This window comes from Cervus elaphus, chromosome 19 (genome assembly GCF_910594005.1).
Source record: "Cervus elaphus chromosome 19, mCerEla1.1, whole genome shotgun sequence".
In the NCBI taxonomy this organism is placed as follows: Eukaryota; Metazoa; Chordata; class Mammalia; order Artiodactyla; family Cervidae; genus Cervus; species Cervus elaphus.
In genome coordinates this window covers 50492875-50518552 of record NC_057833.1, presented here as the reverse complement: position 1 = coordinate 50518552, position 25678 = coordinate 50492875, and the positions used below count along the sequence as shown (strand labels likewise).

The 25678-nt window shown below is 48.3% G+C and overlaps 1 protein-coding gene across 4 annotated transcripts in view; it reads right to left on the bottom strand.

Annotated features, from left to right (window-relative positions):
• The window catches only part of MYLK (myosin light chain kinase), a 276422-nt gene that overhangs the window by 87015 nt on the left and 163729 nt on the right, over positions 1-25678 (bottom strand). For all 4 annotated transcript variants that reach the window (XM_043873786.1, XM_043873784.1, XM_043873783.1 and 1 more), the window contains 5 exons: positions 23820-23954; positions 20633-20785; positions 5677-5814; positions 3955-4152; positions 3034-3283 (listed from right to left, as the gene is read on the bottom strand). In XM_043873786.1, the coding sequence (XP_043729721.1) occupies positions 3034-3283; positions 3955-4152; positions 5677-5814; positions 20633-20785; positions 23820-23954 (874 nt within the window). The remainder of the gene's footprint in view (positions 1-3033; positions 3284-3954; positions 4153-5676; positions 5815-20632; positions 20786-23819; positions 23955-25678) is intronic.

The window sequence follows — 25678 nt, the reverse complement described above, 5'->3', positions numbered from 1 at the left end:
ACAGAGGTATGGGGCTGTCACTCTGTAAGCGGCACCTTTTGCACCCAACAGAATCCTCTGTGTTCCCTAGCTCCTAAGCCCTGAGTCAGAAGCCCACTCTCTGGTTACAAAATCTTGGACCCTGCCCCACATTGAATCACCCACCCCTGGAATGGATTTTATATGCAAAATTAAAGAACTAATTTCCTGGGAAGTATCAATCTTTCAAATATTTCAGCTAGAATTTGGAGCTGATGTTTTTTTTGACATTTCCCCTTTTAGTTCAGTAGAACTAGGGAAGGGCAGGGAAGGTAAGAATCAACCACCCGTATGTACCCCCAACTACGGCAGCAACAGACAGCACCTGTCCCACCCCCACCCTCAGCCCAGCTTCCTCCCAGTCTCTGTCCTTGAAAGGCATTCTGTCCTGAGTACAGGTCTGATTTCTCTCTAGGTCTGGGTCTGAGAAAAGTCAGAGGAGCCCCTGGCAGGCCTGGCACACACTCCCCAGGGCAATTTTCCATGGACTTGCCTCCTTACTGGGGAAAAAGCCAAGGCCAGGGAGCAGTCTCCCAAAGGAATGAGGAGACTGGACTCAGGGGAGAGAAGAGGGGTGAGGGATGCACATTTGGGGACCCCAGTGTAGTGTTCTGTCCCAGGTTTCCCAAGTTCCCAATGCACTAAAAAAGAATGGAGGAGCATCTGATTTAAAGACAGAGCCGAGGGTTCCAGTCTGGGCTCTGCTACTCACCTTTGGGTGGCCATGACCTTGAGGCCTCAGCTTCCCCCATTATTAAACAAGGAGGTGGTTCAATAACTTCTGAAGTCCCTTCCAGCTAAGACAGTCTAAGTTTTATGACTGTCCCCAGCTGGGCCCAGACAGTCTGCCTGCCGACCTCCCGGTGCAACCCTCCACTCTGGCCTGGCGGGCTTCCCATAGCCTTGCTCTGCTCTTTCCTACCCTCTCACACTCAGGCTATCCAGTGAGACTTGTCTCATTTGTCTCAAAATCCCACAAAAGACTCATCTCTTCTAGGATGTCTAGCTTGAGTACATGAATACTGTCTGAAAGCACCGTTCCTTTCATACAGACAAGCTCTGTTCTAACACAGAATCAGTTTCCATTATTTGCGCTGGCCGAGAGGAAGAAACTATTTTCTCTCTATTTTGGAGGCAGATTGGTCTTCCTGATAATAACTAGTTCAGGAACAAGGCTAAGGCCATCGGTGTGTTCTGAGCATATTGCTGATGGTGATAGGATAATCAATTGGCCCACAACCATCTCATCAGCTGCCACGGATGTGGTATTACCTCAGGTGAGGTTTGCTGAGCCTTGCCAGTCAAGTAGAATTTCCTAGCAGATCCAAAGATGCCCAAGAAGTAATAAGCGGCTATTTTACTAAAACTGACCAACTATTAGGATGGTTTGTTATGCAGCAAAAGCTAACAATTCAAGTATAAAGCACATGCCCAGAAAGGACCCAAGTAGATGGAGCACATGCTAGGTTTTGTCCTTACTTAGAACAACGCTCCATCATGGCAGTAGCTTTGGCATATGGTTACAGAGCCTGTCTATAGCTCAGAGCCCTGAACACCGTGGGCTCAGTACAGGGAAATGATTGATCCAGGAGAGCAAGCCCTTTTTAAAGAGGCCAGGCACCTGAGCCAGAGCAGCCCAACCATCTTCAGGATGTGGCAAATCTGTTTGCAGAGTCATGGTAAAGACAAGTGCTCTTCTTCAGTGCTAATACCAACCCTAGGGGCTGGTGTTCTGTCCCCATCAACCAAGGGTGGACAGGGAGTTTCAAGAATTAGAGCATTTTAAAGTTGGAAAAATATTTCTGGATCACATCCATTTAACAAATAGCTACCAAATGCTGACTATGGGCAGACAATGTTCTAAGCACTGGGAACACAGCAATGTGCCTTCATGGAGCTTACCTTCCCATGTTTCCTAGAAAGACCTTGAAAGGGAGGAGAAATGAATGGGGACAGTTAATGTCCCTGTAGTGGTTTTAAATGTCTACAAACTTTTTGATACTCCTCTCTCCAAGAGGAGAACTTAATTCCCCTTTGCTTGAATATGGGCTGTACTTACTGACTCATCTCTCATGGATATAGAATGTGGCAGAAGTAATGACTGCCGAAGAATGGTCATAGGAGACTGAACCTAGTTGTCTCCCTTGGACCCCCAGCTCTGGGGAAGCCAGCTGCAGTGTCATGAAGATGCTCAAACAGCCCTAGGGAGAGGTCCACACGGCCAGGAGCTGAGGCCTCCTGCCAACAGCCTTGTGAGTGAGTAAGCCATCACAGATGTGGACCCTCAAGCTTCAGTCGAGTCTTCAGAGGCAGTAGCCCCTGCTGACATCTTCATTGCAACCTTGTATAAAAGACTGAGGCAATACCCATACAAACTGTGAGAATATTATTGCTGTCACAAGCTGCTAAGTATGAAGGTGAAAGATAACAAATAAATTCCTTTCATGGGACTTTCCAGGTGGCAATAGTGGTAAAGAACCCACCTGCCAATGCAGGAGACATTAGAGACCAGGTTTGACCCCTGGGTCGGGAAGATCCCCTGGAGGAGGAAATGGCAACTCATTCCAGTATTCCTGCCTGGAAAATCCCATGGACAGAGGAGCCTGGCAGGCTATAGTCCATGGCATCACAAAGAGTCAGACGTTACTGAAGCAACTTAGCACAGCGTATTCCCTTCACAATAGATAACGCTGCTTTCCCAATTTTAATCCATTTTTCCTCAGTCATATTCTTCATATACCAAATAATGGGAGGAACAAAGCCAGGATGTAATAAGATGGAGGACTCTGGGGAATTGAGCTCAGAGGGGAAGGCTCTCAATGAACCTCTGTTGTCCTGAGATGGAAGAACAAAAGCTTGTCAGCAGCACCAAGCCTGCTCTTTCTTTTCCCTGAAGCCCAGCCCCACATTCTTCTGTGGCTCCTCTGGCTTCCCAGTCCCGAGTAGTGACTTTGCCAGGAGGTAGGAACTGTGTGGGGAGGGGTTAGAGGAAGTCAGCAGGGCATGCAGACTCACTTGAGCAGGATCTCATACTGGCCGGCATGCCAGGGCTGCACGTTTTTCAGCACCAGGGTGAACACGTCCTCATTCTGTAGCACCTCAAAGTGGCCAGTGTCTCTGGAGAGGGCTTTGCCATCTCGGAGCCAGTGCACAGTGGGGAAGGGGTCGCCGGCTATGGCACAGGAGATAAGGACACTCTGGCCCAGGCAGGCAGTCACTGAGCGAGGCTTGCTGATGAACCAGGGCTGGGTGCCATCCTGCGGCTCTGAAGTTAACAGAGTATTGAGTTAGACAGGAAGGCCTTTCAGCCGAGAACATCCGTTCAATTCTCCAAGGCGGTGAAGGTCAGAAGACAGCATGTTACCCAAAGAACAGCTCATCCAGAAATGACTCTTATTGAACACTCAGAGAGAGCACCTCGTTCTCATGGCAAATCTGTCTCGGTTGCTTCTCAGAGGGCAATATTAACATGAACTTGTATAGCCAAAGCAAGGGGAAGTCACCTAGAAGGTACAGGGGCACTGGGATAGGTAACAGTGATCTGTATGATGAAGAGCTGTCACTTGCTTGTGTGTGCTTAACTTGTCTCTCCTCTTAAATATGGGTTCTCTAAAGGCAAGGGCCCTCATAGGCCCTCACCTCCAAAGTGTGTTAGGAGATTTCTCTCCTAGCACTCTACGCAGCTGCTCACCAGTAATCCAGGGAGAGCAGGGGTTTCTAAAGGCAGGGAAGGGTGGCTCCACTCAGTCAGAGCCTCAGACGGAGGATGGGGAGCTGGCCGCTGGGGCTGGGAGGGAACCAAGGGAGCAGAGGAGATGGCAACAAAATAGGCTCACACGGTTTCCTCGCCTTCAGATCGTCTTTGGAGAGACCGTAACCACATAGCTACCTCATCCCTGCCCCGCTTCTGGTCACCAGGTCACAGGTCAGCCTCACCTTGCACAGTGAGCACAGCCTGTGTGCGGACCTCTCCAGCGCTGTTCCAGGCCTCACAGGTGTAAGTGCCCGTGTCCTCCGGGAACACTTCCTGGATACACAGGCTGTGCTGAGTGCCTCTCTGTTCAAAGTGGAAGTCCTCGGACTCCTGGATCTCATTCCCATCGTGAAGCCAGATGACCTCCGGGGGCGGGTTCCCTGAACAGAGAGGAGCAGCAGTGGGGCTGGTCAGAGAGGCGCTTCCCTGGGCTGTGGGCAACTCGACTTAGTACTGTGACACTGCATTGCTTCAGTATTCCCATCCATAAATATTCTAACCCTACCTACCTCATAGGTTTACTAGGAGGGTTAAATAAATTAATACCACCCCCTTAGCAGCCCACTAGAAAAGCCGATTAGAGCAGCACCTGGAACAAAGAAACTACTCAATACATGTTCATTATAATTACTTAACAACAAATTTGGGGAAACCAGAAAGAACCCAGAAGTGGAAAAAAAAATATGATTTCAGAGATGAAAAATACACTGGTAGAAAAGCTTTTAAAAGCAGAATTCAGACTGATAATGCTGAGTGGTAGCTGGATCGGTGGGTTGCAGCTCTGTTTCCTGCCCCGCACACCTCACACAGGACTTCACAGAAACTCCCTTGTCAGTTTTCACCAAGGAAAGGCTCCGTTAGCACTTCATTTTGGTACCATACAAATGTCCAAGGGTGAAGAGGGGTGTCAGGCTTTCCAGGCCCAGCTCATAGTGGATGGCATTTTCAGTTTTTGCTAGTCTACTTCCCTGGGGGTAGCTTCTAGCAATTTTGGGGGGCGCATGAAACAACAGCCACCTGTGAGGGTTCCTCTGTGGTAAGAGCTGAGCCATGGTGCTCTGCTTCCAGGGGAGCAAGACCCCGGGAATAGCTGCGTGGTGTTGGGCTCTTTCAAGGGCAGTGAAGACCACCACCTGCCTCGATGAGGAAGCCAACCCCATGTCTGGAGGCTGGGGGGGCCTCTGATTTCTAAACTTGAGGAGTGTGTGCAGGGGAGGGGACCCAGCCTCTGCCTGCATTATCCAGGGACTGTCTCCAGCCTTTGGGAGCAGGGAGTTCACCCTGAGACCACGGGTTCTCTCCCAGCTCATCCTTATCGCCTTTGCTCCAAAGAAACTGAAAAACCAGAGAGGACCTCCAGGCTGTCAACAGGACTTATCAGAGGCCAGCACAAGTCTATGTCATTAAGACTGTGCCAGGAGATTCCCCAGGCTTCGCTTGCTGGCTTCCAGCAAGGACTGTGACGTCTTCCACTGGGCTGCTCATCCCATGCTCTTGTCACCCCATCCCTATTTGAGAAGGCCTCTGTTCCATCTTCTTGCCATAACATTTAAATACAGCAACTATCTTTCACGAGTCTGGGAGTTCTCACATCATCTGGTTTTGGACCAGTGTTCACAATCTCCAGTTACAATGGCCACACTATGTTTTCAATTAATCCCCCACCTCTCAAGCATGACCATCTTTTCCCCTTGAACCACTTAACCTTGAATCCAGAAAATCCTGCCCAGAGAAAACAGAAAAGAGGGGCCAAGAGGCTTCATTTCTTCAGGTCCATTGACTGACAGTTCCAGGCTGATTTTCTGATGGATCAATGAGCTGAGCAGGACATCGGGGAGCAATGCCCGTGTTGCAACCATGCCCATTTTCATGTATACCCCGAGGAGAGAGACATGGGGACAGACCTGACACCTGGACTGTCATGGTGACCTGGCTCCCGTCCATGACTTGGAGATCAGAGAGGCCCTGCAGGAAGAGGGGCGCGACGGGCTTGTTGGGGGCCGCAGGCAGGAGGTACTCACTCTTCTCCTCACTCTTCTTCTCTGTGTGGCAAACAGAATGTGGGGTGAACATTCACTCACTCATTCCACAGACACGGACTAAAGGAATACACAGCATGTGAACGTGCTGGGGCTCATGTTCCCACCAGAAACTGACTACTGCCAGATAAGGAGTGTGGGAGGCCCAGGAGGCCCCTCGGAACAAGATGGGCCCATTTCCCTGCATGGCATGACAGTGCTCTTGCCTCCCAGCAGGAAGGGACGAGGCCTCTGGAGGGCCATGTCCAACCTAGGCTCTGGGTCCCCAGGAGCACTTCCAGGGGATAGAAGTGGTGGGAGAGAGCCAACGCTTGGCATCCTATGAGATTTTTACCCCTTAAATTTTATTTACTCTTTTGAATAAGTGATACATTCATATGGCATAAAGTTCAAAAGGTACAAAGAGTATGTGTACAGTCTCACTTCTACCCCTGTCCTCTGGCCCAATATCTCTCCCCAGAGGCAACTGGTTTCCAGCTTCTTGTTCATCATGCCAATGACGGTCCTTGTGTATAACACACAATAGCACATGGGTATACACTTTTATTTTTCTTCTCTTAAAGACTGATAGCAAACTATATACAATGCTTGGCACCTTGCCTTTTCATCTAACAATACAGTCATCCCTTGCTATCTGCAGGGGATTGGTTCCAGGACTCCTTGCTGATACCAAAAACCTGCAGCTGCTCAAGTTCCTTACATTAAAAAAAATAGCATAATATTTGCATATAACCTAAAATCCTCCTATATACTTTAAAATTACCTCTTGATTCCTTATAATACCTAATACAATGTAAGCACTATACAGTTGCCAGCACGGCAAATTCAAGTTTTGCTTTTTGAAACTTTCTGGAATTTTTTTTCTCAACTATTTTTGATCTGTGGTTGTTTGAATCTATAGATGCAGAACCCGTAGGTACAGAGGAAGGACTGCATATCTAGATGTCTCTCATAAAACAGAACTAGAGAGCGTCTTCATGGTTTTCTGTGACTTTGGGGTGCTCCCCTACCATCTCCTGAGACTTTAAGCACTTTAAGAAAGTCAAAGACACTACATCATTAGAATGACTAAAGTTAAAGACTGATCATCCTAAGGACCGTGCTGGCAAGGATGTGGCACAACTGGAACTCTCCTACACTGCTGGTGCGAGTGCAAAATAGCTCAGACCCTTTTGAACACAATCTGACAGTTTCTTAAAAAGTTGATTAACTTTTTAGCACATGATCCATTCATTCTATTCCTGGGTATTTAAACAAGAGCAAGGAAAGCACATGTCCAAACAAAGACTTGTACACAAACCTTCACAGCAGCTTTCTTCCTAATAGCCCCAAACTGGAAAAAACCCAAATGCTCATCAACAAGTGAATGAATAAACACACTATGATGTATCCATATCAATGGAATACTCCTCAGCGCTAACAAAAACACTACAACAAGGACAAATCTCACCAAAATTACACTGAATGGAAGAAAGCAGACCAAGAAAGTATACTGGATGATTCCATTTATTTAAAATTCTAGAAAAAGCAAAATATAGTGACAGGTTGTTTGGGGCAGGGGTTGGAGGATAGATTGTAAAGGGGCATAAGAAAGCATTTGGAGTGAAGGAGATGTTCATTTCTTAAAATGGTGGTGAAGGTTTCATGCATGAAAGTTCAAAGTAAACACCATAAATACATGCAGTTTGTTGTACAGCCAAAATGGGGTGGTGGGGTGGGGTGAATCTCTCTCTGGGAGAGGGAAAGAGTGCCCCAGCTAGCCAAAGACAGAAACTAGAACAACTCTCTGGGTTTAGGGCTGGCCCATTCACCCCCATTCTGTTCTCTGGGGGAGGTAGGGTAACAAACAGGCTTTCTTTCATTCTCAGGATCCTCCCTAAACTGGGCTCTGACCTGCCTCACGAGAGCCAAAGGGAAAGGGGCAGCGGAGAGGTGAGCTGGTGTGTGTCTCCCACAGCTCCCAGCTGCTCAGTCTCTGATCCTGCCCTTCGTCCTGCGAGCCACACGGTTTTGATCTTCAATAATTCTTTTTCAGCCTTTTTGTTTTTGTCTTGGTGGGGGGTGGGGGGAGGTGGGTCTGGAGTGGGCAAGGGTAGAGACAAAGAAGGCTATGGTATCTCTAAGGTAAACTCTAAGTTTGGGGGCAGGAGGACTGTGGTATTTTGAGTTCTTTTTAGCCCTCAGCCACACAAACCAGATCTTCTCCTGGAAGCCTGTAGCCATGACAATACATTTCTAGGCTGATTTACATACCTGGGAAAGGCCTAACTCCAAACCGGCCACTAAATGAAAACAAAATATGGCATACTCAGAGCATGCCCTGCACAGCCTCTGGGGATGAGGGTGGGAGAAGCTGGGAAGACCAGACAGGTGGGAGGACAAGTTTCCCCAAGGCAGGTGCTGTGTGAAGGGCGTGGAGCCAGAGTGCAAGGGGACACAGGACCCATGACCAGAGGACAGGTTCTCAGAGCCAATCTGCCCCAGCCCTGGCATCATCGCCTCTGACAGGGGCAGCCAGACACCCTTGGCAGAAGGCCCAAGCAGTGGGCTCGAGGGACCCAATATTGGGAATGCTTAGATCTCCCTGGGCAAGCAGGCTGCCTCGGGAGAGTTGAGGAATTTCCTCTCACACAGAACGAGAAGGCTCAAGGACAAAATGTTTTTGCCTGTCCAGAGCCCTCCCAGTTCCCGCCTCTCCACTGTCTTGGCCAGAGTCCCAGCTTCACAGAGCTCCCTGCAGATGGACTCTCATTCCCAGATGCTGCAGGAACATCAAAACCTCCAGCTCCCTTTCCTGCAAGCAGTTGACAGCTCCTCTTTGACCCCTCCATGTGTTAGGTCTTCCTACTGCTCAGTTTCCAGGCCTGGGGCTTTGGCAAAGCCAAGCCACCCTACGGGTCTCAGCCAATGCAACTGAATGCCTATCTGCACCCCCTGCCCTTAGAGGGTGTTCTGGGCACCGCCTGCCATGTGACACTCACTGGTCCTCTGAAAGCCACTGAAATGTAGGATCTGAGGCTGGGACTTGGTCTTGGGCAAGGCACTCTCTCTTTCTAAAGCTTGACTTCCTCAACTGTATTTAGGGGAATAACAGTACTATTATAGGACCTGGGGGGTTTAAAGAGATAATATATGAAAGTACTTTGTCCAGCTATCCATCACCCACATTCGCAGATGTGTGAGGCTGGCACGAGTGCTCACTCACACCTACCTCTTGGGCTTAATTACATGGTGGGTTTATCAGCAGCAGAAGAGCAAATGGAGCCTCACCCCAGGATTAAAGATTCTCATTTTTATGTCACCTAAGGGAAATACTGTTAGGAATACAAATGTGTTGCTTAAAAATATCATGGATATATCTAAAGTAAACCTAATTTTGAGAACAAAATTTCACTGCACTCCTCCAGAGAGAGATGAATGACAGTGTCTGAATCTGTGGCAGCTGCCCCAGGCAGGCATTTAATTCCAATGTCACCCATCATCTCTGACCCTGTTGTTGCCTCCCCAGCAAGGGCCCCACAGCTAGAACAAAGAGGAGAGGGAAGTGATGGGGAGTAACTGTGCAGAATGAACCTGTTCTCAAGCCTGCCGTTCAAGGTCACATGGGACTAGAGCCACAGAGAGCCGGGCTCAGCCCCAGTCGCTGCCCCAAAGTCTTCACAGAATGAGGGAAACAACCAAACCTCCCCTGCAAACACACTCTGGGGTCAGATCCTGGAGCCACTGAGGATGTCAGTTTTAGGGCAAGCAGCTTCTTTAGGCAACCCCAGAAAAGCAGCCCTAACTTGAATCCTGAAACCCCAGCCCCAAGCCCACCACCCAGCTTTACTGGAGAGAGGCTGGGACATGCTCCGGTGAAGTAAGGTACCCAAGGTCCCTGAGCCAGTGACAGGCAGACTGAGAGCTCAAACCCAGGCTTCTTGACCACGAGGCCAAGGTGTTCCAAGATTGTCTTTTCCAAGGGAGCCAGTCACCTGCAGGGATGGCCATGCTGGACTCCCCATGAGGACAGATGTGCTATGTGGACCCCCATCCTAGACACCTGACAAGGGAGAAAAGCTAACATGGAGCAGGGAAAGTCAGGGGAAAGGGTGAGGTGTATGTTTGTTATTTCATTCCAAAGTCACACACAACTTATCCTGGCTCATCTGTGGCCGACAGATCACATATCAGTTTATGCTCCCTCTTTGCATGGACTTAGATACATAAGAAGAGACAGATGGAAATGGGTGCTGTGAGCTCCTAGCTCGAGCTGTGTGATCTGAAGCAAGTCCCCCAAGCTAAGCCTCAGTGTTCTCTCCTCTAAACTGGTAAGAATACAGTTATCATCAGTTATTGACAATCATGCCCATGTGATAAGGGTAATGCACACATCATTAGTATAATGCATGATAAATACTGTTGGATTTTCAGATGATTCAAAGAAATGACATATGTAAAACAGCTAAAGAATATCTGGCACATAATACGTATGAGAATAAATGTTTTGTGCCTTTCCTAATCTGACTATTTTTGGTTAGGCAAACTCAATCTGACAATAACTATTGACATGATGAGAAATGATACAATATGGTATCCTCCCAAACCAGGGTATTCACATATGTCAGAGATCTGAAAGGTCTCAGCTGCCACTGAGATAACATTTTAACAATGCCTTACAAAGGTCAGCACTTAACGATTCTAAAGGATATCCGCAGCTCTCAGTTTATGTTCAACACCCTCTGAAGTCGGGAAGAATGTGCCCTCATTTTACAGCAGAATGAGCTGAGACTCCGAGAAGGAAGCTGGCAGAAAACCTGACATGGCCAATGGGGTCCTGGTCTGGATGCTCCCTTCCTGACCTGAGAACAAAGGCCAGTCAGCTAGATTCCCCTGGGAGCTTTCTGTCCTTGAGCTCTGGCCCAGAGTAGCTGGTTCTCCTAGAGACGTCTCTCCTGGAGCCCTGCTTTAGCTGTCACCTGGTGCAGTCCTGGTTTCAGGCAGGGTAGGTGGACAAGAGTCTGAGGGAAGAGGCCCCCAGGGGCCACAGCACCTCAGGCAACCTGAACCTTTTTCATTTGGGGAGGGCAGACTCTGGCTGTGGTCCCAAGGGAGGAGGTCCCTGGGATGCAGTGGTAGACTTGCAACCCAGCTCAAATGGGGCCGGTACCCCAGGTCTCCCCTACAGTGGTGTTTCCTCTGGTCTGCTGAGACCAAGCCCACAGGGCCCTTTCTCTTTGGAATCTAGGGCAGGCTGAGCCTCCTTGATTTACTGGCTTAGGACTAAATTTCTGAAGTGAACTTGCCTGTTGCTCGGGTACTTGGTCAATTAGCCAATGGCCCTCCACTCACTCACTGGCTCTCTCTGCCATTAAACTGGGTAGCCGGGTGTTGGGGGTTCTGTTCCGCATTGAGAGAAAGGAAAAGGAACAGGCTTGTCCTCTGGTGGGAAAGACAAGAACTAAGATTAAAAACGGTTATAAGCAGTGCACATGCTCAGTCATGTTCAACTCTATGCAACCCCATGGACTTGTAGCCAGTCAGGCTCTTCTGTCCATGGAATCCTCCAGATAAGAACACTGGGGTGGGTAGTCATTCCCTTCTTCAGGCAATCTTCCCAACCCAGGGATTGAACCTGGGTCTCCTGCATTGCAGGCAGATTCTTTACTGTCTGACCCACTAGGGAAGCCCATAAGCAGTTTATTGACAAGCAAAAAATGATGTCATGTAGATTAAACTATAGCAGGACTTAGGAAAGGGATAGAGGAATGAGAGGAGAGAGGAAAGAAGGTGGGAGAAGAAAGGAATATGGAGAGAGAGAAAAGAAAGGAGAGAGACAAAGACAGAGAGACAGACCACTCTTTGAGCCTATATAGACCCTCCAGAGCTTCCCTAGTAGCTCAGCTGGTAAAGAATCTGCCTGCAATGCAGGAGACCCCGGGGAATTCCTGGGTTGGGAAGATCCCCTGGAGAAGGGATAGGCTACCCACTCCAGTATTCTTGGGCTCCCCTGGAGGCTCGGATGGTAAAGAAATGGCCTGCAATGTGGGAGACCTGGATTCAATCCCTAGCTTGGGAAGATCCCCTGGAGGAGGGCATGGCAACCCCCTCTAGCATTCTTGCCTGGAGAATCTCCATGGACAGAGGAGTCTGGCAGGCTAAAGTCCAGGGGGTCGCAAAGAGCTGGACATGACTGAATGACTAAGCACAGCACAGACCCTCCAAGTTTTCCCTCCTTGGCCATTTCTGCTCTGTTTTGACTCATCAGAAACTGTTTCTGAAGACGGTCCCTAGTCATGAACTTAAACATAAAACTCTTGCTCTGGGGAAGAAAAAGTATCAAACAAATGACTTCTCAGAGACCCAGAGCAGCAGAACAAGCATGTGGGCTGAGGCAACTGGAGGCCTAGAGGGGTTGCCTGTGAGCTGGTGGATTGTGGCAGTGCTGACTTGACGTCTGAGCATTGGTTTTCCTTATCTGTAGAATGGAGTTCATTCAAAAGTAGAGAGTGGAATTGTTACGGGAATTAAACAAAACAAACTGGCTTTAACTGATTAGATCATTTATCAAAACAATGTTCTTCATTAAAAATGATAACTTATGGTCTTGTTTTAACACTTACAGGAACTGATATAACTCCAATAATAGGTTTCGAAAAGCTATTATTTAGAGGAAGTTAAGCATCCACACAACAGGTGCTATTTGCTACTTTCCTCGTTAATTCTCATACAATAACTAGTATATCATGCAGATGACATCACCCTTATGGCAAGAAGCGAAGAGGAACTAAAGAGCCTCTTGATGAAAGTGAAAGAGCAGAGCGAAAAAGTTGGCTTAAAACTCAACATTCAGAAAACTAAGATCATGACATCCAGTCCTACCCCTTCATGGCAAATAGATGGGGAAACAATTTAAACAGTGACAGACTTTATTTTCTTGGGCTCCAAAATCACTGTAGATGGTGACTGCAGCCATGAAATTAAAAGACACTTGCTCCCTGGAAGAAAAGCTATGACAAACCCACACAGCGTATTAAAAAGCAGAGACATTACTTTGCCGACAAAGGCCTAGATAGTCAAAGCTATGGTTTTTCCAGTAGTCATATATGAATTTGAGAGTTGGACCATAAAGAAGGCTGAGAGCTGAAGAATTGATGCTTTTGAACTGTGGCGTTGCAGAAGACTCTTGAGAGTCCCTTGGACTGCAAGGAGATCAAATCAATCAATCCTAAAGGAAACCAATCCTAAATATTCATTGGAAGGACTGATGCTGAAACTGAAGCTCCAATACTTTGGCCACCTGGTGCAAAGAGCTAACTCATTAGAAAAGACCCTGATGCTGGGAAAAAGTGAAGGCAGGAGGAGAAGGGGGTGACAGAGGATGAGATGGTTGAATGGCATTACCTACTTAATGAATATGAGTTTGAGCAAGCTCTGAGAGATGGTGAAGGACAGGAAAGCCTGGTGTGTTGCAGTTTATGAGGTTGCAAAGAGTCAGACATAACTGAGCGAATGAACAACAACAACAACTGGTATAAACTTGCTCATCAAAACTGGAGACACGAGCAAGGCCTTGGGCTTTCTTGGGCTTGAAAATTAAGAAGCCCCTACAGCTTTGTTACAGTGCTGGTGTGGATCCAAGTGTCTTCTTTTGTACTGCAATCATTCGCCTGTTCCCTTCTGAATCCTTCCTCACTTTACATGGGTTTAGCAAGAAAAACACTTCCGAATTTCTCCTTAGACATTTTTTCTTGGAAGTTTTGTCCACCTGTCAACTTTTACTAGCCAAGTTACCGCTCTCTAAAGCACCCCATGTTTATGGACTGAATTCGCATTAAATGTACATGAGTAGTTTGCCTTGAAAATGGCTCTTAGAAGGCTCCCAGCTCATTCAAAACTTGTGTCAGATTAAAATAAAAAATTAAGAATGTCACCTTTAAAGTGTTTAAACAGATGATGACACCAATATGAAACAGACAGAATTCTCTACCATCTAAAGAGCTCCCCAGGGCTCCCCCTAAGAGGGACTACCACCTGTTACAGTTTTTACTCTAAGTCCTGCTGTCAGAGCCTCAGGCCTGTCTGTCAGTAGCCTCCCTGCTCTGACACCAGTGTCTCTGAATCCACAGGTTGTCACCAAATAAAAATGGACATGGAAGGGCCCTCCCCTACTTCCTACATCCCCTGCCCCCACACCTCTCAGGTGGGCAGACACATGGACCTCCTAAAGATGCAGTTAGGGAGAGGGAAAATTATTGCCTCCATCTCTGAACTACTAAAGATTTTCCTTAAGTTTTGAAACTGAAATATTTTTTTAGTCCTAAAAATGCAAAATACCTTTCCAACAGCAAATCTGATTCACTCCACACTGTTATACTATTCACCCTGTTAGATACTATGGACATTCAGTGGATCACCAATGAAAGACAGTTCCGGAAGCACAATCCTCCCTCCTTCCTTGATCTGGTGCTCAAAATCCAGCAGGGTCAGGGGTCTCAGTCTGGCCTCCTCCTTTCCCTAAGCTCCAGGACGGTTGACTCAAGGGCTCATCAGGATTACCTTCACCCAGCCGCTCCCCATCAGCAGGGCATTTATGCACAGTGCAAATCCCTTTCCACGGATGTCTGTGAACTCTCTCCCAATAAAAATCTGTCTCCTAACTGAATAAACCAACTTGGAGAGTCAGCAAATGGTCTACTTTTTGGGCATGAAAAGAGAGCTTTTCCCCTATAGCCATGCCCTCTCTTTCGGTTTTCCTTCTCCCCACTGATTTCTCCAGACCCTAAGAAGCAAATGTGAAGAAGTTGAAAGGAAAAGAATGAAAGGAAACAATGACATATGACACTCCACCCCCCCCCCCCCAAAAGAATCTCTGACCAGTAATGATAGGGTTGTCAGATGGGAAGTGGGAGTATATTGCAACCACAGCCTTCTTAGTGCCTTTGGAGTTATAATCAAACTCTAAACGTAGAGGTAAACCATCCAAACCAGCCCATGTACCCTCTGGAGGCACGTCTGGAAACCACACTCCCCACCACACTGTGAAAGCACGGATCACATTTTGCCATTAGAAACACAAAGCTGTAATTCTGGATGGTATTCCTGACCAAGAACTCCAAGTAAAAAAATGCTGCAGATGACCTGCAATGACTGTAGAAGGAGACTGCAATGTGACATGTTCAGTAGTTGTGGAGCAGGAGTTTAGTTGTCCCATATTATGTGGGATCTTCCCAGACTTCCCTAGTGGCTCAGACGGTAAAGCATCTACCTACAAGGTGGGAGACCTGGGTTTGATCCCTGGGTTGGGAAGATCTCCTGGAGAAAGAAATGGCAACCCATTCTAGTACTCTTGCCTGGAAAATCCCATGGACAGAGGAGCATTGGTAGGCTACAGTCTATGGGGTCGCAAAGAGTTGGACACGACTGAGCGACTTCACTTCCCTTCGACCAGGGATCGAACTCATGTCTCCTTTCTCTAACTGCCCAATTAGTAAAATGAGGCTCCGGCTCCATAATGGAGACAAACGTATACTTGGAAGTCCTGTGACAGGAAAAGCTCACATGCCGCACAACACCATTTCTGTTGTATCAACCTATGTCAGACTAAAACCTAGCTATAAGATAACTTAACATTTATTTGCTGGACTTCATAGAGTTTGGAAGACTTTGGACAGGTGTTGTGGGTGGACTAAAGTCTTAAAAAGCAAACAAAAGAGAGGAGGTAAAATTGATGTTTATCCTTTCTCTTTAGCTCAGATAGTAAAGAATCCGCCTGCAACGCAGGAAACCTGGGTTCTGTACCTGTGTTGGGAAGATCCCCTGGAGAAGAGAAAGGCTACCCACTCCAGTATTCTGGCCTAGAGAATTCCATGAACTGTATAGTCCATGGGGTAGCAAAGAGTCAGAGACGACTGAGCGACTTTCACTTAACTGACAAAAATATTAAACATGTTTTCAGTGTTTTTAAATTCATAAAGGGGAAGGTCCATATACTTGACACCAACTGGACAGATTATACAATGTCCAAAGTACCTGCCAGTATCCTCCAATCAGAATGGTTTTTTTTATTTTTATAATTTTATTTATTTATTTGGTTGTGCTGGGTCATGGTTGCTGTGCGGGCTTTTCTCTAGTTATGGTGAGCAAGGACTATTCTCAAGTTGTGGTACATGGGCTTCTCATTGTGGCAGCTTCTCTTGTTGCAGAGCACAAGCTCTAGAGCATTTGGGCTTCAGCAGTTTCGGTTCCCGGGCTCTGGAGCACAGACTCAGTAGTTGTGGAGCATGAGTTTAGTTGTCCCATATTATGTGGGATCTTCCCAGACCAGGGATCAAATTCATGTCTCCTGCATTGGCATGTGTATTCTTTACCACTGGGCCACCCGGGAAGCCCCCAGAACTTTCTTTTTTAATACATTTAAGAGGCTGTCAGTGCTTAAAGCAAGGGGCTTTCCAGGTGATGCAGTGGTAAAGAATCCCTTTGCCAGCGCTGGAGATGCAAGAGATGCGGGTTCGATCCTTGGGCTGGGAAGATCCCCTGGAGAAGGAAATGGCAACCCACTTCAGTATTCTTGCCTAAAATTCCAAGGACAGAGGAGCGTGGTGGGCTACAGTCCATGGGTTCACAAAGAGTCGGATACGACTGAACACCACACACACACACACACACATACACACACACACAGTGTTCCAAGCTGTCCCGCAGAGGGCTTGTCACTAATCTGAAAGCCAGCTGGGCTGTTACTGATGCTTTCACTGTCCAGAAAATGGCTGATTTTCTGGTGCCCATTACTTTCATTAGAGGCTCTTTATCAAAACAAACACTGTGGTAAATATGCTTATTAAATCTCATTTTTTATTTTAGAAATCAGGGTTTTTTAAAATTTAACTTATTCACATTTTATGTCCTTTGGTGCCTTTAAGAGCCCAGCAGGCCTTCACTTAAATAAACAAACCATTAGGCTGAGACACTCTGTCTAAATGGGCACATTAGCAGGTTAATAAATCTAGTCACTTAAGAATTTTAGCCTTGACAAAGATACTCCAAGGGGAAAGAAATTAAAAGATTCTAGTCTAAGGAAGCCCCCGAACCAATGACTCAGTGCATATACACTGAAATATTTACTCTCCTCTGATCTTCCTGGGTTCTGCAAGAATTTAGATTAATCATCCTTTAGGCTCTATCCTGGGTCAGGAGGGAAGATTTTCATGGCCTGGTTAACTACTGGGGACTTTTTCCTAGGATGGGAGGAGGAAAGCAGGAATATTTGTTGGGGGGCATTTGAGAGCTAGCGTGTAGGTTTGCTGAGCACCTCCTTGAGCCCTGAGCCCCCAGGCAAGAGAGGAGGTGAAGGGAATGCCCCCTGCACTACCACAGAGACTCACCCACCTCCATTTTTCCTTCATCCATTCACTGAACACGTGTTCACACAGTAGGACATGTGCTACATGAAATAATAAGACATGGTCCCTGCCTGCAGGGAGCTAACAGTCTAGTAAAAAAGGCAGCTGAACAGGCAATTAGAGGAAATTTCATGTTAGGATAAAACGCTTTCTCCCCTCATTGCCCTTCTAGAGACTTGCATGATGTACCCCTGCCTCTCTTGGCGAACCTAACCCCACTCCCTTTGCTGCAGTCTCACTGTCCCTTGAACAGGCTGCTCTTGTTCCCAACTCAGAGCCTTTGCACTTGCTGTACCACCTGCCTGGAGCAGTCTTGTTTCCAGTTCATGAGGTCTCCCCTCAAATGTCACCTTTCCCAAGAGGTCTCCTTTAGCACCCACCTAAGAAAGGATCCCTTCCACCGCCTCTCTGTTTCCGTTTTCTTAGTAGCACTTGTCAATAATTAAGCCAGGTGTGGACCATCCATCAGAATGTAACAGGCAGGAAGACAGGACCTGTTTTCTGCTCATGGCAGCTTCCCCAGAACAATGCTTAGGGCCAAGGAGGTGCTCAGGAAAAATTTGCTTGTAAGTAAGTACTGTGATAAGAGAGGTACAGCAGGTAAGAGAAGTGACATTTGTGGGAGGGAATTAGTCAGATTTGGGGAGGAGGAGGTTACAGAGGAGAGACCACAGAGAAAGCAGGGTAAAGAGGCTGCAGGAGACCCATCAGAATGCTGAGTGAGCAACTTCTCGATGCTGGCAAAACCTTGGCTAAAGGCTAAAGACGTAAGAAAGAGCACCCATGTCTGGCCTTCAACAAGGATCTGCTACACTCTCCTCCAGCAAGTTACCCTAGAACCCCTCCTCCCTGGAAACCGGAACAGCGGAGGGAGAGGTATTGATGAATGGCACCCTCTTGTGGCCAGAATTCCCTGAACAAGGTGCTCAGACTATGGCTTTAGCGTGTGGCCCAACACCTGCTTTCTCTGATTCCGATTCTCCCTTCCTTTTACCAAAACCAACCAAACAGACAGACAGAAAAACAACCACCCAGTGTAGCAGAGTTGATCCTTTGGTAATACCGCTCCTTAGACTTGCCATTTGGAAAGAGTTCATCTTGCTTAAAGGTTGGGGCTCCTGAGCACATCCCACATCATTAGCGCAGGACACAGCAGCCTGGCGGCAGGACTTACAGCCGGGAAGCCTGGTCCACACTCCAGCTGTGGCCTGGGGCCACACAGCGGGGACAGAAAGGTCAGGCCTGGGCAGCTGAGGGAGAGGCCGGGACAGTGGTCAGCACTGCATGGGACAAATGCCTCCACTACAGTCATCTCCCACCCTCTGAGCCACACACAGATACTGCAGCCAAACAAGCTGCCAATAAAGTAAGAAAAACTCCATGGCTGAGGCTAGTGTGGGATGTGGACCAGAGCCCCCCGGGTGCCCTGGGCATGGAGCCAGGGGTGTCACTGTGCCAGGCTCGGCCTCCCCGACCCTGTGCAGACAGCCCAGCGCTGCAGCCGGAGCGTGGCCACGTCTTACAGCCTCCTTCACCATTTATGGTAGCTGAGCCTCTGTTTGGCCTTCACAGGCCAGTCAAACCCACACTGGGCGGGGGGGTGGGGGTGGGTAGCGGGGTGTCCTGCTCACACGGGGCTGTTCTCAGAGCAGATCCAAACAGCTCTGGCAGAGTCCTTGACGGGACCTCTCTGTTTCTGCTTTGAAACATGCTCAGATGGGCAACCACCCAGGCCCCACTCCTCCCACAGACCTGGGGGGCAAGGAGGATGGCCCCAGAGTCTTCTTGCCCCTCTTCTGGGGACCCCCACCTCCACTGGGACTGTTAGCTCAGTGGGGTCCCTCTAATCCAATCTAAACACAGGCAGCCCAGGACAGGCTCTGGATCACAGGGCCCTTGGCTGAAGCCAGCCAGGGAGGCTCAGACCACACAAGCATCACGCACCTCTCTGGCCCTCTCCACCACTACCACTTTGGGGTAGGCCTCTCGGACTTCCAAGGAGAGCCCAGGGGTGGGGGGGAAGGTGGGAGCAGCAACCCTGGCCTGGATCCATGATTTCCCCAGACCCCTCAATCAGCCATGAGTGAGATCCGTGAGGAAAGAACAAATGGAGTGTAAACTAGAATGAGGCCGGCAAGCTCCTGGGGCCACAGTCAGGCAGGGATCCGAGAAGGAGGGCCTCCTGGGAAGAGGAAGAGCCAGTCCCCAGGTGGTGACGCCATGCCAGACACTCTGGAGGAATCGCAGAGGAATCAGAGGAATCCTAGGCAGACAGGCTGTCAGTGCCATTCCTTCATCCCTTGGGGGTGACACTGCCTAGCTCCTGGGGTGAGGTTCATCCCCACTCTGGGGCCAGGGGACTTGCCCTCTGGAAAAGGACAGGGAGTGAGCAGGAGCTTGGAGATCTGGGTTCCAAAGGCCAGCGTGGCTCACAAGGCAACTGACGTTGACTTCTTGAGACCTCCAGACCCTTCTGTGAAAGATAGGGAGAGCGCTGCCCCCTCCAACCCTGCTTCCAGGGTTTTTAAGAATCAAGAAAATACAGGTGAGGTGACAGTATCTAGTGAGGTAACCAACATGTGATTTCCCATCCCCCTTTTCAGTGAAACCACCTCTAAGGCCCCCTGGAAGGTTGCTGCTCAGATACAAGAAGACTCTCCCCAAGAGGCTGAGCCTGGGGGAACAGAGCAGGATGGCATGTCTCCTACTGGGCTGCTGGCAAAGCAGGGCACGACACACCCAGTCTAAGCACTCAGTCTCCAGTCACTGTGGGACCTGGGGGCCCGGGCCCAGCTGAGGGTGGGGAATCAGGCTTACCTGAACACCCTGGGCCCAAGAAGACCTCCTCCAGCTCTGTCACCATGCCTTTCAATACCATAGCCCAGACAGCTGTCTTGAGTCTGTGGCTCCCCCCCAGGACTTCTGGGACCAAACACTTGGTGCTGATCAATGCATGACGACCATGCTAATCAGATTACTGGACACCAGGCTGCTGAGGTGCAAGAGCAAGCCTGGGGCGGTAGGGAGCAGTGAGGGCAGAAGGAAACAGGGGACAAACTGGCTCTCTGGAAGCCTCAATACTGGCACCTGTTACCTGGTGTCCCCCAGTGTCGCCCCAGTGCGTGAGTGGTCGTTTGTGAGAGCTTGAGTCCTACAGGAATTTGTCCTCTTTCAGTGGGTGTGGTTTTCTGCCTATCAGACTGGAAGCTTCTCGAACCAAGGGAGTTTTTGCCTCTTTCCCCTGCATCTTCCCTCAGCCACAGTGGGGTGAGGGGTGGAGGGCTGGACTTGCACATCGATCTCCAGTGGTAGACCCTGAACACTGTGAGCTCCTGGAGGCCATTGCCTCCAACTGCCTGCCTTCAGGTGTGGTGCCCTTTCTCCAAAGCAGATGTGTTGGCAGGAAAGGTGCTTCTAGAGGGGTGCCCAGAGGCTCCTACCCTGGACAGTGACGCGGGCGCTGCAGGACACCTGCCCCATGGTGTTCTCAGCCAGACAGGTGTAGGTGCCATCGTCCTCCGGGAGGGTGTCCTGGATGTGGAGCTCGGCCACGCCAGCCTCGCAGGTGGAGCAGGCGTACTGGATGGGCTGTCCTGGGGAGGGAAGCACAGTAGGGCTCAGGCCAGGGAACAGCCAGCAGAGGGCTGGGAGTCCTGTCCTCAGCAGGGCAGCTGCTGTCATGACGCTGGGGTTCCCCACACTTGCTCAGGCCCACTGAGGGCTCAGGATGTGTTAGGACCACCCCCAGCCAGCTGGACAGAGGCTCGAGGGGGAGAGAAAGAGGCAGGAGCCAGGGAGGTGAAGGAGAGGGGGTGATTGTGAGGGTGGAGGAGCAAGACTGCGGCTGGTGGGACTTGGGGGAGAGATTCTGGAGGCATTTAGAATACAGGTGGGAAAGGGAGAGTTCTGTGCATTCTGTTTAAATAAACAGTCCCCAGATACACATCCTAGACTTCACAGGATTCTAAGCCTGGAAAGAATCTCACAGGGTCACCTGGCCCACAGCCCAGCCTCAGGCAGAATTCGGACCTCACTCAGACTGCACATGAGACTCCCAGCTCCTTTTAGATGTTTCCAGAAACAATGAGCCTATTTCCCACTGCAGATATTTATCAGAAGTGATTCTGCACCCTCAACCTAACACTGCAATGGGTTGCATTTTAGGATTCACAGAAAAAATAAATGCAGGGGATTATAAAAACAACTCTGGCCCCTTCTTCCAAGTCCCTTGCATGAGAGGCCCTTTATTCAGGTCCCATAAAGTCCTGCATGGAGACAGAAGTGTGTGCCATGAAATTCAGTGGTTTCCTTAATGCTATACGTTCCCAGGATTTTATTATCTCAGGATGTGAGCTTTCATTTCCAGGAAAAAAGAAAATTTCATTACTGAAGGTCCTGGCCTTAGAGCAGGAATGTGTCCATTTACCATATAGGAAGCAACTGTCAGTTCCTTCCCCTGTCAGCCCCAGGGTCCTGGTTTGCACTTCATAAAACAGGGGGTGGGCAATGGGAGAGGGAGAAAGTGCAGAAAGAGGTCTTCTGTGCACGACGCAATGTTTTCTTCTGTTCATAGCAACACTCATGTCTCCATGACAGAGACTGCCAAGCCAGCCACAGGGCGAGAGGGAAGAGATTCCGCTGGCCCGATGCACTTCATAGAAGTGGGCTGGGGGCTGGGAGAGCCAAGGGGCCAGGATCCTGCCACTGTGAGGACTGAACACTGTTCTCTCTCTCTGTGTGTGTCCCTAAACGCTCTTTTTCTTGAGAATGCCAGTATATTCCCCGACTGCCAGCAAAGTACCTCTGCTGTAGAAATCTATACCGGCAAGCTGTTTGAGAGTTCCCCTTTGACTGGAACATAGCTCATTTTGACTCCTCAAGCATGGGGTGCAACGGTGGCCCCAGAAAGGAGTTGTTGGCTCAGGGCACTCAGAATTGGGCAACACAGAACTCCCAGTTCCAAGACCGATAAAACCAGAGTTGGTGGCCAAGGGTCCCCGAGTTGTGCGTGATTGCCCTCTAGTGGGAACTGTGAAAATACCAAGATTCACCAAGAGTAAGAAGGCGGGTTGCCTTTCAGTCTGGAGAGGTGTAAACCAGAGGTCAGCAAACTCCTGCTCCTAGGCCACATCCCACTTGAAGCCTGTTTTTGTATAGTAGTTTTTACATATTTTAAATGTTGGGAAAAAATCAAGGGAGGGATATTTCATGACGTGTGTGAAAATTATATGAATTCACATTTGTGTCTATAAATAAAGTTTTATTGTGTTCATTTACGTGTGGTCTCTGGCTTCGTTTGTGCCATGACAGCAGAATTGAGTAGTGGTGACAGAGACTGTGTGGCGTGCAAAGCTGGACACATTTACCATCTGGCCCTTCATAGACGATGTTTCTTGACACCTGGCCTGGACCTTGAGCCAAGCGGGAGGGAAACGCTCTTGTTCAGATCCATTCCTAGCCCTTAACATCCATGCTGTGTTCCAGCTGCAAGGAGGCCACCTCTGTGCCGTCAGTCGTGGGATCCAACAGAAGCTCTGTCGGTAGTAAGGGGTGGAGGGGAAGACCCCCGTTCTCACCTCTCTGCCCAAGAAGTCCGCAGATAGGGAGACGCCAAGGCGACTTCCTACACTGACTGAAGATCGTTTCTAGCAAAGCCTGAGCAAACCATACTGACGAGGCAGGTTCATGACAACAGTGCAGAGATGCCTGGGGACTATTTGGTGCACAGGAGATGGGCTGCTGATCCCTTAAAGAGTTCATTCCATCAGGTGCGAGAGCTGGTGGAGACCCTAAACCTCTGTTCCAATCCATCTCCTCACCAATAAAGAGGTTGATTCCCAGGGTAGTAAAGTGGGGCTTCCAGGGTCACCCAACCACTCAATACAGAGGAGGACAAGTGCAGGCATCCTTTTAGCCTCCCCTAAGGTCCCCCAAAAGTAGACCAATTCAACTTCATTAATTTTATGGACTATTTCAGTTCTAGTGATAGATTTCTCCCATACATACTTTTGGAATTTAAAGGCTTTTTTTGTTTAAAAAAAAAAGAGAGAGAGAGAGGAGAGTGATAATATGTAATAATTTTTTTTTTCAAAGGACTTTACTTGGCAAAAAGAAAGTTGGGATGTCTCTATAGGACTATAATGTTAAAAAGAATTGCTGGTCTATGAACCCTTAAACCACCTGCCACTAAATAAAAGGCAAGATCCCATGAGCAACTGCTAGTGTGGTTCATTAATCTGTGGGCTTTTTTGTTCACTTATTGACTCAACAAATATTTATTGAGAGCCTACTTGTGAGCCTGGCTGTACGAAAAGAAGCTAAATTGCTTGTGCACCTATGTGCCAGGCATCTCATTAACTGTTGTATATAAAGAGTCTAATTTGACAATCACCATCTGAAAGGTAGGTGGCCTCATTCTCGTCTTGTAGACGAGGAGCTCAAGGCTTAGAGAGGGGTAAAGCTTGCCCCGTGTCCCCAGCCAGGCATTGGCAGACTCCCAGGTCCCATGCTCTCTCTACACTCCATGCTTCTTTCTCATGCATATATGGTTCAGAGTGATATATGGGGAAGCTAAGCAGGAATTCAGGCAAGGCCAAAGGCTCGGGGGGCTGGAGCAGGGGGTCTCACCATTGAGCAGCCAAGTGATTCGAGGCACTGGGGTCCCCTGCACTGAGCATCGCAGCACAAAGTCCTGGCCCTCAACGACGGTGCAGTCCTTCAGGGCACTGGAGAATGAAGGGGCCACCTCCAACACGGCTGGCTCTGTGAGGGCAAAGGACAGATAGGCCGTCTCAGATCACCACCGCCCCATGCTGGGGATTGACCACAGGCAGCCACCTCATTGCCCTGGGCACCCAGGGCTAGCTCTCTCAGTGGTCTGGCTTTGCCTCATCCATCATCACACAAGGAAGCAGGCAGTACTACCATGTCGAGACCTGGAGCCTGAAGCAGAGTGACTTCAGGGCCTTTTTCATCATCACAAGACACCCCACGTCTGGGAGTGCTCAGGACCAGGCCAGCCTCTTCTCCTCCAGGACAGGGGTCCCTCCTGCCTTGTCTGGACTTTCACTGTCCTGGAGCATCCACCGAGCTCCTTCATCCCCTTTTCTTGGCCTTATCCTACTTTCTCCTGTCTTATATTATCCTTGATGTGTCCCATCAGACCCTGCACACTTTTTATTTAAATTTTAAAAATCCTGAAATGTTTCATTAGATTGAAAATGTGGATAAAATAGATTTTTTTAAGGAAAACATAAATCATCTAAACTGACTCAAAAAATAATTTATACAGATGTCCCTGGCAGTCCAGTGGTTAAGACTTTGCCTTCCAATGCAGGAGGTGCGGGTTCAATTCCTGGTTGGAGAGCTAAGACATGCCCACATGCCTTGTGACCAAAAACCCAAAACATAAAAAAAATAAGCAATACTGTAACAAATTCAATAAAAACTTTAAAAAATGATCCACATTAAAAAAAAAGTCTAAAAAAAACCACACAAAAAAATCACCAACAATATATATACATTTAAAACTAGACTGGCAATTCTATGATCTTATCATAGAAGTATACCATTATGGTTAACTCAGAAGATACAAGGATGAACACTAAAACATTGTATGTAACAAAAAGATCCTGAACATTCCTGTGAATATCTTTTTACTTGACCACATGCCCACTCCTGAGGACATTTCAATTTTAAATTATTATAGCTATTTTTTTTGACCACATGCCCACTCCTGAGGACATTTCAATTTTAAATTATTATAGCTATTTTTTTTTTCAAGTTCAAGACAGAATGACAAGGATTACATGAGTTCTAGTTTTCTAATCTAGGCCAGTAGTTCAGAAGCACTGGGGGCCTCAATCCCCCCCATTTTCATTGAGAACCACTGAGCTGAACTCTACGGAAAATTTCTACATAGGTGAGTTGGGGAACATTTTGCTTGGGGGCCATAATTAAGAGCAATGGGGATAGAAAATCTTTTCTACAACAACCAGAACATGCTGTAGAAGAGTCAAGGTGGCTGATTTAAGGCAACTGGATTTTGTGATGAGACGATAGCCCACTGGTACTCTTCAGAGAAGCTATTCAATTCAGTGATGAGGAGAAAACTCTACTATATTGAGAGTACAAAGGTTTTAGGGCAAAAACTAACATTCGAGGGTTTACTAGGTACTTTTCCAGAGGTGATAAGTGACAAAGCCACGAGACTGCTATCTTTAGCTCATTTTACAGATGAAGTTAATAATTTCCCACAGTCAAGCCCAGTGGTAAAGCAAAGCTTTACACCCAGTTCTCTGACTCTACGTCCACACCCCCTCCTCTAGCCTAGGGGTACCCTAATAGGAGAGCAGGCAGTGGCAACACAGCTACAATCAGAACGTGGTGCATCTGAATGGGCAGGTACAGAGTGAAGGGATGCCAGCTTACCTAGGCAAGTGAGGGGAGACACCACCTCCTCCCCTTTGCTCCCAGGAGGCATCGAC